The 19,946-nt window shown below is 36.4% G+C and overlaps 2 protein-coding genes across 3 annotated transcripts; one reads left to right on the top strand and one right to left on the bottom strand.

The window, feature by feature from the left end:
- Positions 1–4,954: 4,954 nt before the first annotated feature.
- Positions 4,955–8,471, top strand: LOC108673890. Of its 2 annotated transcripts, none has more exons than XM_018161779.2 (4): positions 4,955–5,119; positions 5,492–5,573; positions 6,128–6,277; positions 7,124–8,471. In XM_018161779.2, the coding sequence occupies exons 1-4, from the start codon at positions 5,038–5,040 to the stop codon at positions 7,281–7,283; spliced, it is 474 nt and encodes a 157-aa protein (XP_018017268.1). In that variant the 5' UTR covers positions 4,955–5,037; the 3' UTR covers positions 7,284–8,471. The 2 variants fall into 2 exon arrangements, with proteins under 2 accessions (XP_018017268.1, XP_018017267.1); XM_018161778.2 differs by having other exon boundaries at positions 5,486–5,573.
- A 1,761-nt stretch (positions 8,472–10,232) lies between these two features.
- LOC108673891 lies at positions 10,233–13,774 on the bottom strand. Its single transcript, XM_018161780.2, has 4 exons — positions 13,684–13,774; positions 11,780–11,878; positions 11,320–11,419; positions 10,233–10,863 (listed from the first exon to the last, which is right to left on the bottom strand). The coding sequence occupies exons 2-4, from the start codon at positions 11,850–11,852 to the stop codon at positions 10,719–10,721; spliced, it is 318 nt and encodes a 105-aa protein (XP_018017269.1). The 5' UTR covers positions 11,853–11,878; positions 13,684–13,774; the 3' UTR covers positions 10,233–10,718.
- Positions 13,775–19,946: the final 6,172 nt, after the last annotated feature.

The raw sequence follows: 19,946 nt of genomic DNA, 5'->3' as shown, positions 1-19,946 counted from the left end.
TTACCATTAAGACTAATTTTAAGTTCTGCCTTCTTACGGTACTCTGTTTTTCAGAGCACGTCATGTGAAGATGGACTGAAAATAAGAAGTACAGTAAGAGTAAGAAAATCTGTATTTCATTCTCCGCGAACCAATCTGCGGCCTCTGGCAATGAGGCCGCGTTAGTTGAAGCTGCAAACAACGCTTCGTTTAAAGCTGTTCTGGGAACTGCTTGCAGCAACAGTGAGCAAGAAAAGATGCAGAAGCGCTTAGACTTTAACCTTTAGTATTTCTGCAGGATCTTTAATTACCAGGTCATCAGGTATGGATGGCATTAGCTGAGGTCCCTTTATACGTTGACATTATATCATTAACATTATCTTGATATTAATTCTCAATAAATTCTGAGATTCTTTCTCTCGTTAAATGGAGGTAAATGTAACTAAAGTGTGTGACTGATATATGGGAACGGTCTCTGTCACTTGCTACACATGTCAGGAAAAAATATAGCGATTACTATTCAAAACATTCCATTAAGTCTATTTATTTTTAGAACATTTTCTTTTCGTTTCGCATTATTCCATTGAAGAAGAAAGTTCAGCAATGCAAAAATTTTTTCACTCAAGGCAAGGAATAATTTTGACTATTTCACTGCCTTTGTTAGCATTGTAAATGTAATCTTCTATCTGTATCACAGCGTCAAAATGGTAACGATCTACCCTGTGTTTATTCCTTATTAGCCTTTTTATTTCTTAAGGGAGTAGATTCCCTTTCGGTCTTCCTTAATTAGCTTTAATTAACTGACACAATTTTACATTGGTAAATAGTTTTTATTTCTTTTTGCGAAAAACATTCAATTCAACATTGGCTGCAATAGCCTGCCAATCCTCGAACTGATGTTGTCAATAAATTAATGATTTTATTTGTTATACTTCATTGGGACCTCCATTGCCCCGAATAATTCATATAATGACTACAGGAGGTAATTCACTCTATATTTACGAAACTCTGAATAATGCCTCATTAGTCATTCATTCATTCATTCATGAGGCGGGAAGCGTTACGCCCCGTACGCAGAAGTCAGGATACGCCTTGAGCCCCACATCCGCTCTCATGCCTCGGGCTCTAGAAAAGCACTAGAGAAAACTAGATCGAATTATAATGTTATTTATTATAATGTTGTGTATTAAAATGTTATTTATTATATTGTTGTGTATTATAATGTTATGTATTATAATGTTGTGTATTATAATCTTGTGTATTTAAATGTTATGTATTACAATTTTATATATTATAATGTTATGCATTAAAGTTTTATGTATTTAATTTTATGGAATTATAATGTTATGTATTATAATGTTATGCAAAAATTAAATAATGTTGCGAAACCGGAAAATGATTAAATCTTATTGCTGTACGGTGCTATATATAATTCTATTATTTGTTGCAATGTTGCAATCTAATCCTATCTATAATTTATTTCCAAGTAATGAAATTATTAAATAGCATTAAAATGCAATACAATAAATAATAGACCGTATTGACATTTATTGTCATTTGAAATTTCATTTTTATACTTGTTTTTTGAATTTTGTAAAACGAAAAGCAAATTCCAGTTTCTTTCGGAGGATATAAAAAAATCATAATCTTCTTTTAATTTAACGTTCATTTTTGCAGTGACTCACTTAAAATTTTAAAGTTACTATAAAGTTAATACGAGTTAGTTAAAGTTAATACGAATTTGATATGATATTTAGTTAATATTCATATTTTATTCCAAACGAACGCTTGCAACATAACTACATATTTAATGAAAAAATTATTGTACTTTTCAGTATTTTTCTCAACGAAATTAGAATAAAAAATTGTATTTTTGCTGACTTGCTGATATTTATTTTCCAAGAACACTTATAAACGTCTATGTTCTTTTTCGCACCCGTAAGCATAAAATGCGCTCAGCTTCACCGATGACGCAGGCCTCTATCGCCTTCATGATCCCGATGACTACAGTCACGGTCCCGGTACCGGCGATCCCAATGACCGCAGTCACGGTCCCGGTACCTGCGATCCCAATGACCGCAGTCACGGTCCCGGTACCTGCGATCCCGAAGACTGCAGTCACGGTCCCGGTACCTGCGATCCCGATGACTACAGTCACGGTCCCGGTACCTGCGATCCCGATGACTGCAGTCACGGTCCCGGTACCTGCGATCCCGATGACTGCAGTCACGGTCCCGGTACCTGCGATCCCGATGACTGCAGTCACGGTCTCGGTCCAGAGGTGCCATCAAGAATCTATAGCTCGAGGATCGCGTATTCAATGTCAAGCAAACCCGGGCGCATGACAGACATATGCGTCACGCGGTGTATGATTTCACACAGAGATATATACACTCTTCCTCAGAACTGTCAGGTGTGACGCGAAGTCTTCAGTCAACATTTTGTATAAACATTAATTTAATGGTTATAATTAAACATAAAACCGCACTAGTCCTATCTGAATAATCAATTTCTAATCGCACACAAATATGATGTAGAAAAAGCGCAGAATATGAATAAATTTTTCGCAATAAATTTGAATACGAAATTTCTACTTTCAAATTTTAAGAAAGGAATTCTCCATTAATAAAGCTTACTCTGTCGGCGGTTGAAATAACATTATGTAAATCAAAGCTAAGCTGCCAATTACATCTGGCTGTGTCTATTGCGATTAAAGTTCACTAACTTCCAGTCGAAAGTTCAATTAACCGTGAAATGTAGAAGGAATTTAATTTTTGAACTAATATTACCCAACACTGCATCTCTCATCAATTATTAGCAATTATAAACTATGAGACGTTTTACTCGAAATTTTACACAGGAAACCACTATCCGCGTGCATCTTCTCTAGCCATTTTAGCGGGACGACTACAATGAAAATTATTATCGCGATTCGGATTTCCCGTAGCACTGCAGCTTCGTTAGTCACGTAGTAAAAGTTCGCGGAATTCGTGCCGAGGCAAACCCGTCGCGCTTGTCACGAAATTCGTGCCTATACATTCGTGGCCATTCTCAGAAACACTGCAGGGACCTTGAAAAACTGAAATTTATGGGTAACGAACATCATGTTTTTTACAATTATAATCCACGTTCTAAACCTGCGTTTCAAATAAGTGAAGTGTTTGCATGAATATCAAGCTTGATATCTGTAATAATTTATTGAATTATGTGGGAATTTCTTATACTTAAATATTTTTAGCGGGATTTATCTAAGTTATGCGTGTCTTTTTTCATTCAAATCTTCAGTCATCGTTTAGAAGAAACTCATTATTTTACTGTATATAGAGGCTGCATTCATGCCTTTTTAATTGACATTAAATATACATTATTTTCTGTTTCCTTTTAAACTATAATTGCACTGAAGACTTTCATTTTGCAGTTAGTCGGCATTAATTTACCAGTAACCTTTTACATTTTAATAGATCGTATCACTCAATATGGCTCTTTCGTTTATCCTTCCTGTGAACACCGCACCGTTGTAACGCGACAATCAAAGTTTAGAATTAGTATTCTATCGTAAAAATGAAGATACTATCAATCACTAACATAAGTCCTGTTGAAATTAATCCATTCACAAGTTCACAAACGCTTCTTAATTCTATGCTAAGTTGGTTTGAAATTTTGCTGGCGGTTGACGAAATATTGTGCGCTACAAGCTTCTTATATTATTAATGTGCTTATGTACCAACACGATGCTGGACCGTGTTGGCTGTCCGAACCTTCAGGAAAATGACTTCGATACAACGTTGATTACGAGTTTAGTTAATTAAAACAACGTTTAATTAACGTTCAATAAGCGTTTCTTCAACGTCATTTGCCAGGTCAGAAATCATTGCCTGCTACACGCTGAAGCAATTAGATGGGTGAAAGGTGAAAGGTGAGGTCAAAATCATCTTTTGAAGATTATTTGTTTATATAAAGTTCCATTTTGATAAGCATTAAATGGGAAATAAAAAAGACAAAAATGCACCATTTTTTATAGGGGAAAACCCATTATCATAGGCATCCTTTTAATTCAATGCTTCGAACAACACTACGTGAGAGCGCACAAGAGATTCATTGATGCGATGTCTTGATCAACAGCGCAATAATACATGACCGTGAACCACGTCAGTGACTGAACCTTGCGTGACGTCAACCAGTTCCGTTCCAAGAAATGTTTTGATCCACAAATGAGGGCGAAAATTTGTTTGTTATGATAGTGAACAGCCTTATATGACATTATATGATTTCTCACCAAATTTTTATTGACTTTCAACGTTAACCCATATAACTTTATAGACATTTTTAATATGGCATTTGCTCCCGCCCAAGAGAATAGTGCTTGCCACTTCACTGCATCAAAATTTTGTCAACCAACCAGAAAATACCTGCTTCCTTCGAAAAATCTCACGCTGTACTAAACTGAAAGGTTACATTAAAAGGTGGTAATAACGTATTAGTAAAAACTAGTAAGGTAATATAAGCTTGTATAATTCTGTTAAGTATTGGTGGGTCTGGTAGTATGAACGTCTTCGCTAATCTTGGATGAGTGTTTATGTGTGTGTGCAGTGAACCTGCATACACATGCACTTGCGGGTATATAAGGCGGACGCTGGCACCTTCGTAGGCAGTCGCGAGGCAAAGCTCATAGTTGGCGGATGTCAACATAGGGTATTACTCATGGGATTAAATTGTTTGTGCGAATTTTCTTATGTTAATTTGATTCTGATTTCTTATGAAGATTGCGTTGACAGACTCCGTTTTGGATAATGTGTTTTAAAATAGGTGTTTCTCAATGTTTTTTTAAACGTACATTTTCACAGCAAATAATTTCATTGGGAAAATTATTGACCATAATTATTATTCGTGTTCTTGTAGAACATGAAAATCTGCAATTAAGGATTCGTCAGAATCATCAACTTTACCCTTAACACTTTTCATGCTTCCAACAGATATAATTTACTTCTTGCTCCAATAGCAGCCAGTAATTTTTACCATATAAAAAATCAAAGGCAACATATAAAACAAATCACTAAAATGTTTTTAAATTTGAGAATTTTCACCTTGTTGGTCTCTACCGTAGCCTGCGTTGTAGCTCTCCCATACCAGCCTGAACAAAGTAAGTACTTTACGAAAAATATTCATTTTTTGCAATAAATGTATTTACAATTTTAAACACTGCATGATCAGTTCATCGATTTTTTCCGCACTAGTGAGTAAATTGTCCAAATAATTTTTTTCAATTCCTGTACTTATTTTACGAAGAAGTATGTTAATTACTTGAGTTGATTGTTAACGACAGTTATCAACATTAATGTTGCATTTGATATCATCGAACTTATAGTGAACAATATTTTTTTTTATTTGTTCGCCAAGATATTTTTAAGTCGCCAACTATTAAATGACGATCGTATTGAAATCGACTATGATTATGAAGATTATATATTAACGTGATTTTCTATAAGGATATTTACCAAGTGTTCAGTTGCAGGAATAAACTTCCGTCGCTTCGTGTGCCCGCCGCTACGCACGCTGCCTGACATCAACGAGAGCCGCTCTCCGGCCACCCTCAGGCAAGATATTCATTATATCTAATGCAAACATAAGTTTTATAATATATGACATTTCCCAATTCTTTTTTATACAATAATTAATGATGCTGGCTCATTAATAAATTGCAATAATGATACAAGCTGCACAATGTTCCTTAATTTAATGTTTTTAATGTTGCTTTCACCTTGAAATATTAGAACATTTTGAAATGATCGTACAACCAATGTAAATGTTTTTAAAGACTTACCTTGCTAATTGCGGAATGTTCAATAGGTTAAACAATTAAATAAGTCTGAAAAACATTACTTCTCAGTCAGGGAGCGTTCAACGAGCCACCAGTCAGTAAGAACATTACCCAAGTTACCCATGGTTTAGTGCTGGTTCAATAATTTTTTGACATTTGTTAAAAGCGTTTTAGCAAAATATAGTACTTTTCAAGATTGAAAATCATTTATTTTGTTTTCAAAATTCAACTACACAAAGGATCCTAAAAAATTTAGAGATTAATAAGCAAAATATTCAAACGAAAATCTTTTGACCTCTTGTTACATTTTGCGGAATTTTTTTTTCGCAGAATGAATCGGCACTTTTTGGAAGAGTGGTGCCCCCCCGGCACCCCCATTGTGTTCCCCGACCAACCCCTGTACAATGCCATCACCTCCCGCCCCCTCGCCCCCCGCCCCATCCGCAACCCCTACCGGGGGCTGGCCGTGGAGGGGGGAAGGTAAATAATAAATTTAGTTGCTTTGTCTTTTTTCATCAATGCTTCATTAAAGTTGTACTACCAGCGTAACTTTAAAGTAGAAACTAACGTTTAAACTTTGTTTGTTTAGACTTTGGATATTTAAAAATTGTGCTTATAAACTTTGGAAGATTAAACTTTGGATGTTTAAACTTTGAATGTTTAAACTTTGGATGTTTAAACTTTGGATGTTTAAACTTTGGATGTTTAAACTTTTAATGATTAAACTTTTAATGTTTAAACCTTGGATGTTTAAATTTCGGATGTTTAAACTTTGTATGTCTGAACTTTATATGTTCATACTTTGCGTGCTTAAAATTTGGATATTTATACATTGTGTGTATAAACTTAGGAGGTTTAAACTTTGGATGTTTAAACTAACATGTTTTCAGAGCCTTGCCACTAGTGGGAAGCTTTGATAAACATACCAAATTGGCTTATTTATATTCATGGGCTGAAATATGGCTCAAATAAAGTAATTTAAGTAAAAAATAAATGACTAGAATACTAAAAATAGATTATTTTTTTCTGTATTAAGCTATTATTTGGGACAATGGCATTTGTAGCTGCTTTAAACGGTCTCCGAGTGCGAACTAATAATGATTTTAAAGTAATTCAAATTTGCCTAATCAGCTGCTTCATTGATAATTTCATTTTATACATACTTACCGAAATATTTCTAATTTTTTTTCTGCTAAATCTCATGTCGTTGTCATCGGTAACTATACAATATACACTCCAGTATATAGTATATGAACATTTTTTGATGGCCGTACTCACGCGGTGAATAAATAACTAATAAATAACAACAATGTTTCCCTTCGCCAGCATCCCCATAGTGTTCCCCGGCCAAGAACATCCCCTGAACTCCATTGAGGCTCACCCGAATTTCGAGTTCGTGAACTCCAAGATGCATCCTTCCCTGCTGCCGAACAGGCAGCGCTACAGGTCTCAGGGCAGCCCGTGGAACAGGCTAGAAAACTTATAGGCTCTATAAATAGCGAACTTAGAGTAGAAAAGTGCTATAAAGTACTCAGTACTCCTACTCGGAGTAGAAAAGTGCTATAAAGTACTCAGTACTCCTACTCGGAGTAGAAAAGTACTATAAAGTACTCAGTACTTCTACTCAGTGTAGAAAAGTACTATATAGTACTCAGTACTTCTACTCAGAGTGGAAAAGTACTATAAATTCTGCATTAAATAACAGGCCATGTTGCGTCGATTCGTTTTGACCACAACTTTTGCAGATGGTTGCGGGTCTCGAACCTCCAACTCAGGTCTCCAATTTTGTTGATTTCAGCCACTCGGCCGTGGCTGTTTTTATATTATTTGTTATTTATTAAATTTTAACTAATAGTGTTATGTTTCGCAGTACACTCCATGAAACGGATGAGATTTAAATTAAGTTTATGATTTTATGTGTGTGGCGGAACACAATATGGAAAAGACTGAAGAATTAATGGGCCTTTATTTATTAAATTTAACCTATCATGATGACCTTAAGTATTCCTATGTAATGTTTTAACGTATAATTTCATGTCTGTAAACGCAAAATTAAAGTCTCACGACGGAATAGTGTAAAGATTTACGCTCCTCACGCAAGGTCGAATTTACGTACGCAAATTGAAATTTGTTCAAAATGTGACGACAAAAATTTAATAATGATATTTTTGTGGTTCAGCGCGCAGCTCTACAGACCGTCCAAACTCCCATTCAATTGGAAGGAAACACATCGAGCGCTTGGATTAGGCAAATGAATACCCAAATGCGTTTATTATTTGCTGGTTACTTCAGAAAAAGTTCGCATATTAAAAAGTTTAACATATTTGGCCATGTAGACTGTCAAAATTAAGGAATCGAGCAATCACGGTGAGGGATGAGAATACTTAGCTTGTCATGTTTGAGTGGAGGATTGTTAAGAATTAATTATAATATTATGTATTGTTTCTAGTATTATACAATGTATCATATTATTATAATATTTGAAGATGCCATATTAATTCGGCAAAATTCTAGATACGGAATTTTTTTCTTTGGTTAACGTGGCAGCAAATTATTAAATTTAATAAGAAATTGTATGTGCTTTGAATTATTACAAAGAATTCCTTGCATATAACAGCACACCGTGCGTAGACTTACGTACATTACTGGCTTTAATTAAAATTAAATTGTGTTCTTATTTTTACTCTCTTTGTACCTATAAATTTCACACACCGTATTAACTCCTCTGTGCCGCTTCCAATCATACTGAGGCTTACCCGAAATTCGATTTCGATAAATAATCGAATTTTGATATAAATAATCGATTCACATAGTTTGCATCCGTAAATGTTCGCCGACGACACCCAAATTTATGGCAATGGTGCACCGGCTGACGCCGCAGCGTTGCAGGATCGTATGTCTGTCTTCATGGACGCTGTCTCAGACTGGATGCGCTCCAACCGGCTCCAGCTCAATGCATCAAAAACCGTCTTTATTTGGTTTGCGACTGCTCGGCGCCAGCATCAGCTCCGGCCAACCCTCTTCGGGTGGGCAACGAGTTCGTCACGCCTGTATCCGCAGTTTGCAACCTGGGCATTCTGCTGGACTCGGAACTTTCAATGTACAGTCGCATTGCCAGAGTCACCACAGCTTGCTTTGGCTCCCTGCGACGAATACGTATCATCGGCCGCTGTCTTTCGAGGTCGGTCCTGGAGGCCCTTGTGGTGGCGCTCATTCTGACCAGATTGGTCTGAGGTAATGCCACACTTTTATAGACTTCCGACCACGGCACTTAAAAAACTGCAATCGGTAAAGAAAGTTCCTGCTTTGCTTGTGTACAAGAAGCGAAATTTCGACCATGTGACGCCGATAATGCGCGATCTCCACTGGCTGCGCATTCAGCAGAGCAAGCAGTTCAAGGTCGCTGTTCTTACGTTCCGATGCCTTCACGGTCTGGCGCCTCCTCTCACGGACGCACGTGTCGGATCTGCCTCCTAGAAGACGAATGAATACGCTCATCATCAACAGCGGACCTCGTCGTACCATCAACATGTCTTTCTACCGTCGGCGACAGAGCGTTCTCGGTCGCCGCCGCCAGAACCTGGAACAGTCTGCTGGCTTCCGTAACTTCGGCTCCTTCGTTGCAGCTGTTTCGTCGACGCATAAAAACGAAACTATGTATTTTGTAGAACCTATGTATCAAGTGCTTAGTCATTTTAGCCGTTCCCATCCTTCTTGTGTCTATTTATATTTCGCTTGCTATTAACCTTATGTGTGACGTGCCCTCGAAGTTCGTATGAACCAAACGCCATGAATAATAGAATAATAATAATAAGAGAAAAAATGTCATTTTAAATACCCTATTTATTCCTTTCTGCACGTTCTAAAGAGAGACATAGACATTTAACTTTCTTAATCGAAAATCCTTAGTGCTCTGTGAGGTATTTGTTATATTCTACCTTTCACGCATTAAACAAATTGCTTCCGCAGCAATATATCATGGCACGCTTTATCACGTTGCCACCCTTTATCTATTCTACCTTAACACATTAAACAAATTGAATACACTGCAATATTTCATCGTCACGTCTCATCAGAGCTGCCTCGCGCGTTGGTTTTGCCAGCAACGGCTGGTTTCAAGGCAGCTTGAAATAAACATTTTTTAATGATATAAGCAGAGAAAAATGTCCTTCATTGATGCTTCGATATCTGCATACAAAAAATACTTTAGTATCGGATCAATTTTTTTCCAGTCTAGACGAGAAGTTGTTCTAAATCAATTTTGATACAATTTTTTCCTCAGCAACCGGCTTCCAAAAAGTTTTGAAAAACTGTATTTTTCAGGTGGACGAATAAAGCTTTTTATCTAATTCATTTTATGAAAGATGCTCCCTGATGATGCATTGCCAATTTTTTTATTTTCATAATCTGGAAATGGGTCAATAAATTGCTAAAGTTGAAAACTAAAATTTTGTTAATAAATAAATAACTTTTCTTGCCGTACACGAAAAACTACTCAAGTGTATAAAAAAATGTCAACCAATATACGAAGACTACTTAACGCGTCAACACGACAAGCCCTTCGCTATCTTATTAAGGTTCTATAGGTCAAATAGGATACCATATTTACTGTCAAGCTGGCAGTCAGGTAGGCTGCGAGATGGGCTAGCCGTAATTGTACAAGTCGTTAAATGGAGTGTTTTTGAAGGTGGGAGCGGTGGAAAAGGCTGGTAGTTTAGGTTCGAGCAATCAGAAAGGCCGCAAAATAAGCAGGTCTTATACGCTGACGTAGTCAGACAGGCTGTTCGTGTTGGCTGTTCGTATTGGCTGTTCGTATTTCTGTTCGTATTGGCTGTTCGTATTGGCTGTTCGTATAGGCTGTTCGTACTGGCTGTTCGTATTGGCTGTTCGCATAGGCTGCTCGTGTAGGCTGTTCGAAAACTCAGTCGTCCTCCCGAGAGAAATCTCGTTCCTCAGAACGTGGCCTGGAGATTCTCGTGCTGCTTGTAGTTGGGGGATTGCGGTTGGAAACAACGCGGTTGTTTGCTACGACGGAAGGTGTGTCAAACATCCAGTTGCTGTTTGGCCTGCAAGAAAAAATATATGCATTGCAGTACGAGCTCTCGATTGTAATCATTTGGATTATGTTGATGCCATTGACATTGTTTAGGCTACAAAGATTTTTTTTGCAGCTAGATTAAGGATCATCTTGTGATGAATGTGCTTACACCAATTAAGTAACTTTTGTCACCAGCAAAAAATTACAGGCATTATGGCAATGCATGGGCATAAAACAGACGTTTATCACTTTTGGGCAAAAATAATTGCCTTTTTTATATTCTATGTTGTATAATACGTGAATTTTTAGTTTAGTTAACGAAACAATGCTCAAGGCGATGCTCTAAGCGCCACCGTTGACGGCTAGTACCACCGTACACGACATCATAAATATTGTCAGCTTGACGAGGCTCGAACCCACGATTCGCTGCCCGACCTCAGCGCGCTTGACCATTGGACCCCGGAATTCGTAGCGGAATTCTTACCTTGTGGGACTTGGCCGACCAATGTTCTGCTTATGAATCTCCATGTACTGGTTTAAAGTCATGGGCTTGGCCCCAGGAAACTTCTTCTTGAAAGCTCCACCTGTAAGAAGCACAGTAAATGTATTGTAGGGAATCTTTTATTGTTTCGCTTGAGCAATAAGGCTTTTTTTAATCCTAATCTAGTCACTAATTTTTTATTTTATAAAAAACACAGAACCAGTTCATCGGAGCTCAAAACTGATCACACGGTTATTAACTATTAATTTGAATCATATAATTAATCAACACTGGAAATATTTTCAAATACATATCTAAAAGAGTTCTAAACTTTTGAATATGAGGCCAATTGGTGCTCAACTGGAAAAGTGAATTGGCAAACATTTTTTCAACAAACAATAACAAGAAGTCACGGGCATCAGGAAAAAAATGCATGCACTTAATAATAATGTATGCGTCTCACCAGAACCAAACATATCAGCATTCACGACCGCCCCAAGCGCCAGCAACAGCACAGCAATGGAGAAGAAATTCATCCTTGGTGTTCGAAAAATTTTGTGGCCTGTGAAATTACCGAATACATTAGTTACCGAATACTACATTTATCGAATACTTTAGCTACCGAATACTTCTGTTACTGAATACGTTATTTGCCGGAAACTTTAGATACTAAAGACTTTAGTTACCGATTACTTTAGTTACCGAAAACTTGAATTATCGACTACTTTAGTTACCGAATACTTAAGTTACCGAATACTTCAGTTACCGAATGTTTTAGTTACCAAATACTTTAGTTAACGAATACTTTAGTTACCGCATACTTGAGTTACCGAATATATTTTTACTGAATACTTTAGTTACCGAATACTTTAGTTACCAAATACTTTATAGTTACCGCATATTTTAGTTACCGAATACTTGAGTTATCGAATACTCTAGTTACCGCATACTTTAGTTACCGCATACTTTAGTTACCGAATACTTTAGTTACCGAAAACTTTAGTTACCGAATACTTTAGTTACCGAATACTTGAGTTACCGAATACTTTAGTTACCATATACATTAGTTACCGCATACTTTAGTTACTGAATACTTTAGTTACAGAATGCTTTAGTTACCGAATACTTGAGTTACCGAATACCTTAGTTATCTAATTATCCTTTTGAGAATACATTCAGGACAGGAATAGATTTGCACTCAAAATTTGTTAAAATTAAGCATTACTGTAGAAGTGTGCTTGGCATCTGAATAATTATAGATTTTCACATTTATATTCCAGAAATAATACTTTAGTTACCATATACATTAGTTACCGCATACTTTAGTTACTGAATACTTTAGTTACAGAATGCTTTAGTTACCGAATACTTGAGTTACCGAATACCTTAGTTATCTAATTATCCTTTTGAGAATACATTCAGGACAGGAATAGATTTGCACTCAAAATTTGTTAAAATTAAGCATTACTGTAGAAGTGTGCTTGGCGTTTGAATAATTATAGATTTTCGCATTTATATTCCAGGAGAAAAATTCATGATGCACCAAATAACATGATCACTTAAAAAAATTAACCTGTTTCTAACTCGCTTTATAAGGCACCCACATTTTGTTGTCTAACTTGTTCGATGAACACTTTTAATTATACAATAACTTCCACTAAAGAGCGCCACGATGAGTGAAAAAATCGCCCGACATCAGACATGAGCTTCGTGCCCCGCGCTCGACGAAAGGACTTTCACTCTCGTTTGCGTGTCAAACGAGACGTTTGCGATTCGATTGTTAATTTTTCAATAAATTTTTTTACATTTATTTACATTTTTATATATTTTTTAAAACCCAATCATTAAATAAATTATGATAGTGAGAGGACCTACACGTGCGTTTATTGTCAAGCAATCAGTGGTCTCCATTATACGGGTGATTTTTAGACGGAATCCTTAGAGCGTAAAATCTTTGTAATCTTTTGGCCATCATTTAAAAGATTCATGTTTGATACAGTATATTCTTAGTGCCTCTTTTATGGACACTGGCAAATCTAAAACTTGGAAATTTAAATTTGAAATTTAAGTAAGAATTTAATTTGCAGCATGAATATGTTACAGGATTCAGGTTATGTTAGAACCAGGATTTACTTTCTACCTTCAGAACGCAACCTCTCTGTCTTATTATTATTGCCTCAAACATTAAACTCTTAACTAAGCAATTTTTATTAACCCTTGATAAATTTTCGATATATTTCAGTTAAAATTCGATCCATAAATGAAATATAATCAATATGCAGTAGCTAGTAATATAATAATTATATCGGATCATCATGACCTAGGTGATATATGGAAAATATTCACCATGAGATTGCTATCACTTACTCAGCAGCACGTTGTAATGGCTAGGAGTATTGTTAGATTTTAAGTCACAAGCTATAAGCAGCAAACTCGACCGTCAACATGTGATGGTTTGCTGCGGTGAACTGAGTAAGAATGCAGAGTTCGCTTTCTAATATAGGCTGCAGTGGCGACCCTGCATACAGCACCGCAAATTGACCTCCAGTGCAAGGAAGTGAAGGAATTTTCAGCACCTCTGCACTGTTGAAGGCCGAAACAAATGGAGCAATGAATCTTAAAAAATGCTGACGCAGTAGCATTTAAAGCGACGGTAATTCTTCGAAGGTGCAAGCGAAATGAAATTTGAAGAAACCGACGTAAAGATCGAAATTCTAGTGAAATTTAGGAAGCGGATAAAAAATTCGTTGTTTCAAAATCAATTTTTTTGTGTTATCTAAAGTTAAAAATGCAATAAAATGAGTTCCGATCTTGAATGAAATGAAATTTTCCATTTTCACTCGTGTTAATATGCGAGAAACACATGACAAAAAGTAATTTCACATTTAATCAGCTAAATATGGTTGATAATACTTATCAAATTATAACTTAAACTTTTATTAGCAAAGAGAAACATTTCGAATTTGTGTAAAAATTTTTTTTTTCAAAATTATTCAGAATTTCACTCTCTTTAAACCAAGATCCGTTTATCAGAATATTTTTATCGTAGCTCATGTAACATTTTAATTATGAGTGATATTAAATTCTAGAGAGAATCCCTCTGAGGTAGAATCATAATTAATAGTAAATGCTAAAGAGAGCTTCACTGAGTTTGATGTGATATATTTTGTGAGTGCATGCGTTTGTACCCACTGTGTGTATGTGGTGCCTTCGTGTCAAGGTCTGCAACCACCATTACAGTACAGTTCTCAGAAGCCTTTTCCTTGCAACCTTAACAATAATATTAATTGAACATAAAATGAAACTATGTGATATTGATGATAACTTGAATTTAGTTTTTATCAATGTTTGTGTGCATTATCAGAGTAGTTCTATCCACTTGACTATGCAATCAAGATATGTTTCAAGTACAGCTAACCAAATCCAATTTCATGGAAAACCATCCAAAGGCATTGTGGCTCGGCCGAGGCATTCAAAATTGTAGCTCATTTGCTTGACAAACGTAAAATTTCCAAGAAAACATGGGTAATTTTTCCAGAACTTTGCCAATGAAAGGAAATTAACGGGAAGACTTTCTCTTTCGTTGTTCTCTGTGACGTTTCGCGAGACCTTGAGCAGATGCGAGCGTCACCGTGTCTTCGTTTCCCTTTAAAACGGTGACCCCTTGAATTTAAGCCCGTATGTTTATGAGGCTCTGTACATCTTGCCTGAGATGGTAAAAATTTTAGAATTTGTATCGGTGACTGAAGGATGAAAACTAAGTAAGAAACTCAATTTTATTTTGAGAAATGATAAAGAATTTAATTATTGAATTTAAGCTCGTGTGTACAAGAGGTGCTGTGCATCTTGCTTGAGATGGTAACAATTTTAGAATTTGTATCGGTGACTAAAAAATAAAAACTAAGGAAGAAACTTAATTTTATTTTGAGAAATGATAAAGAATTTAATTATTGAATTTAAGCCCGTGTGTATATGAGGCGCTGTGCATCTTGCTTGAGATGGTAACAATTTTAGAATTTGTATCGGTGACTAAAAAATAAAAACTAAGTAAGAAACGTAATTTTATTTTGAGAAATGATAAAGAATTTAATTATTGAATTTAGGCCCGTGTGTATATAAGGTGCTGTGCATCTTGCTTGAGATGGTAACAATTTTAGAATTTGAATCGGTGACTATAAGTTGAAAACTAAGTAACAACCTTAATTTTATTTTTAGAAACAATAAAGAATTTAATTATTGAATTTAAAGCCCGTGTGTTTATGAGGCGCTGTGCATCATGCTTGAGATGGTAACAATTTTAGAATTTGTATCGGTGACTGAAAAATGAAAACTAAGCAAGAAACTTAATTTTATTGTTAGAAATAATTAAGAAATTTACTCAAAAGTGCCCAATCCAATTTTGGCAAAGAGTTTCAGGACTTTGATCGGTGACCCAAAAGATAAAAACTTAGCCTGATTTTTTCATTTATGAAGGAGAAATATGATCAAACGATACTTTGTAATCAAAAAAGTAATATTGTCCATTATGGCTCGTACAAAATTCGACCTATCAATCAATAAGCAGAATTTTACTGCCTTTAACGGTGCCCTAAAATACCAATCAAATTTGTAAAATGCTTCCAAGCCAAAATGGAACAATCGAAGTTCAAAAATTTCTTTCACTGAAACCCGCATTGTTTTTTCTCCTGCCCGCCAGTTTATGTTTCATACAGCAATAAAGTCAATCCACTAAAATTTTCATAATTTCATGAAACTGGAAAGGCAGTATTAGGAAAATTGCTCTGTATCATAAAGTTAGAAAGGCAATTTTCTGAAAATTACGTGGATTGAGATGGCGTTCTTGAAAAATTGCGATCTCTCCCAACATATTTTTTAGGTTGCCACACCTTTTGAACAATATAATGTCGCCATAACGGTGCTCGAGCTGCCATCCTTGAACCGATATACCTGTCAATTCAATAGAAAATTGTGCATATAATGAACATTCTTCCTTTTAGGATGCCAGGAAAAGTAAACGAATCCTAAAGTTTCGTATACGATTCCGAGTTGATTAACAACCATATAATCAATGATTTCGATTATCGGAATAAAAATGCAGACTATGGTACGATGCACGGTATGATGCATCGAACAATAGATTGATGAAAAGAAGCTTGTTTGACACTTTCCGGCTATAGTCAACAAGTAATCAATTAACTGCATTATTATTGCTTACTACTACTAATTCTTAGTAGCAAAATTTGCGATCTGTTCCATTATATATTATTTCGGCAGTGGCAAGATACAGTGAGGTAACACCCTTCAGATCAGATGGGATGAAATATTTATATTGAACTACACAATAAAAATACCGTGAGCAACAATCATGGTTGAACCAACATCCATAAGCAACAATGTCCATGGCATCAGGCAGTCGATTGATTATTTTCATAATAAAGCAAAGAGCAATGCCTTTTTTTATCATTTAATATCATATTTCTTATATAAAATAAAACGTATATAATTTTTATATCACATAATGATAAAAAGAAAAATTGAACCTATTAATAAGTTTTTAGGTTATAATGAATTGGTTTAGATGTCATGTTGGTACAAGCCATTATGGTAATGTCTGGCCTAACCCAAACCTTGCCCTGACCGCGCACTGCTGTGACTTCTGAGAAACGCGTGAACAAGTGCGGGATTTCCATCAAATTATAGTGATGAGGACTTAATAGCAACATTGATAGTGATGTATGCATATTATCACTTTCAATAGTGATGAGGATTGAAGACCAAGCCTGATAGTGATGTATGCATATTATCACTTTCAATAGTGATGAGGACTGATTACCAAGCCTGATAGTGATGAATGAATGTTATCACTTTCAATAGTGATGAGGACTGAATACCAAGCCTGATAGTGATGAATGTTATCACTTTCAATAGTGATGAGGACTGAATACCAAGCCTGATAGTGATGAATGCATGTTATCACTTTCAATAGTGATGAGGACTTAATACCAAGCCTGATAGTGATGACTGCATGTTATCACTTTCAATAGTGATGAGGACTTAATACCAAGCCTGATAGTGGTGAATGCATGTTATCACTTTCAATGGTGATGAGAACTGAATACCGGCATTGATAGTGATGTGTGCGTATCATCACTTTCAATAGTGATGATAACAGAACTCCAAACTTGATAGTGATGAATGCATTATACAAATCTTGATAGTGATGCTCATACTATATCCACAGTTTGGTCGGAATGAAGCTCACTTTCCATTTTGATTGTTTATTGAAACACGATTACCATCAAGATGGTGACGAAAATAAACTTTCCATCTTGGTTGCTATTAGTGAATAATATCCATATTGAAAGTATAAATATATATTATTAGATAAATCTCATCTTACAGCGTGACTATGACAAATCCGAGCTTCAGGAAGGGCTCTTGGTCTTGCGGCATCACATGCCAGTAATATCATAGCATAGCGTCTTCGGCGTTTGATAATATATTATGCTGACATAAATATTATCAAAGATAAGGATACGTAAAGTATCTTCAATTTAGTTCTTCCCGCATTTCTGATGTGAAGGTTTATAGAACAAACTGCTGAACCAAATGTCACGGATCGAGGGCAGCTCCAAACTGTTGAGTACTCATTCGTAATTAGCGACACTCAAATTTGGGACAGAAAACACGTTTTTTTTTTTGCACCCAGCTGCGTGAATGAGGGACACGATACCGTGGAAGATTTTGCATCTAGAGGAGATCGGATGGTAGGAGATCGGATGGTAGGAGATCGGATGGTAGGAGATCGGATGGTAGGAGATCGGATGGTAGGAGATCAGATGGTAGGAGATCGGATGGTAGGAGATCGAATGGTAGGAGATCGGATGGTATGGGAGATCAGATGGTAGGAGATCAGATGGTAGGAGATCGGATGGTAGGAGATCAGATGGTAGGAGATCGGATGGTAGGAGATCGGATGGTAGGAGATCGGATGGTAGGAGATCGGGTGGTAGGAGATCGGATGGTAGGAGATCAGATGGCAGGAGATCGGATGGTAGGAGATCGGATGGCAGGAGATGGGGTGGTAGGAGATCGGATGGTAGCAAAATATAGGAGCGATGGTGCGGAGGAAATGCTGAATAAGTTACCTGCATTATCCCGCGGACTGCCAGCCTCATATTCGGCGGTGTTTCTTGGAACTGGCCGCACTGGAATATTTTCCTTCCGGTTGGGAAAAGAAATGACCAAACTCGGTTCAGCTTGTCTCAAAAATAGAAATAATATCAACAATGTTATTTGTCCAGCCGTCATCTGATTGTTTCTTTAAAAAAATTACAAAATTTTATTTTATAGTGGCTTTTAAAAGTTAAAAGTTTATAGAATTTCGCAATAAAACCGTTAAAGCTCTAAATTTTCCTGTGTTATTGTTCCCAGTTCGTTGAAAAAAATTTGGTTCATAAGCAATCGCTTTAAATTGAGTTCGCAAAAGCTTTTACGACAGAAAATCATTAATGCAAGAGACGAATTAATTCAATGCAGAAGTTGGTGCAGCACTTAACCAATTTTCTCCAATTAAAGCTCAATTTTCTCCAATTTAAGATTGTCCTTTACGTCGATTAGGTACTTAATTGTTATTCTCTTCTAGGAAAGCGGAAAGTGTCGAAAAATAACATTCAGGTTCTCTTTAACCCATTCAATGATCAATTTCGTTAAACATCGTTCAAATACGAAGTTTACGTTACATTTCATCAAATGTCTATGATAATTTTTAACAAATCTGACGAAGGATCTCAATGATGCATTGCTATTTCCATAAGATTCCAAGCAGGATATTAGCACTGAACTCGCTAAGATAACGACTCGACGAGGATCTTAACAGTGAACGCGCTAAGATAAAGACTCAACGAGGATCCTAGCAGTGAACGCGTTAAGATAAAGACTCAACGAGGAACCTAGCAGTGAACGCGTTAAGATAACGACTCGACGAGGAACCTAGCACTGAACGCGCTAAGATAACGACTCAACGAGGATCCTAGCAGTGAACTCGCTAAGATAACGACTCAACGAGAATCCTAGCAGTGAACTCGCTAAGATAACGACTCGACGAGGAACCTAGCACTGAACGCGCTAAGATAACGACTCGACGAGGAACCTAGCAGTGAACGCGCTAAGATAACGACTCGACGAGGATCCTAGCAGTGAACGCGCTAAGATAACGACTCGAGGAGAATCTTAATAGTGAATGCGCTAAGATAACGACTCGACGAGGATCCTAGCAGCATGAATGCGCTAAGGTAACGACTCGAGGATAATCTTTATAGTGAACGCGCTAAGGTAACGACTCGAGGATAATCTTTATAGTGAACGCGCTAAGATAACGACTCGAGGAGAATCTTTATAGTGAACGCGCTAAGATAATGACTCGAGGAGAATCTTTATAGTGAACGCGCTAAGATAAAGACTCGATGAGAATCTTTATAGTGAACGCGTCAAGCTAACGACTCGACGAGGATCCTATAGCAGTGAACGCTCTAAGTTGAACATAAACTTAACCATTTACATTCGTAGTACACATAAACATAAACAGTTCAACATAATGCTTATTTCGTCCTCCAATTAACCCGATCTAA

The sequence above is a fragment of the Hyalella azteca genome, unplaced genomic scaffold, assembly GCF_000764305.2.
Source record: "Hyalella azteca isolate HAZT.00-mixed unplaced genomic scaffold, Hazt_2.0.2 contig10305, whole genome shotgun sequence".
Lineage (NCBI taxonomy): Eukaryota > Metazoa > Arthropoda > Malacostraca > Amphipoda > Hyalellidae > Hyalella > Hyalella azteca.
The sequence above is the reverse complement of the archived record's forward strand: the minus strand, read 5'-3'. Positions and strand labels throughout refer to the sequence as shown.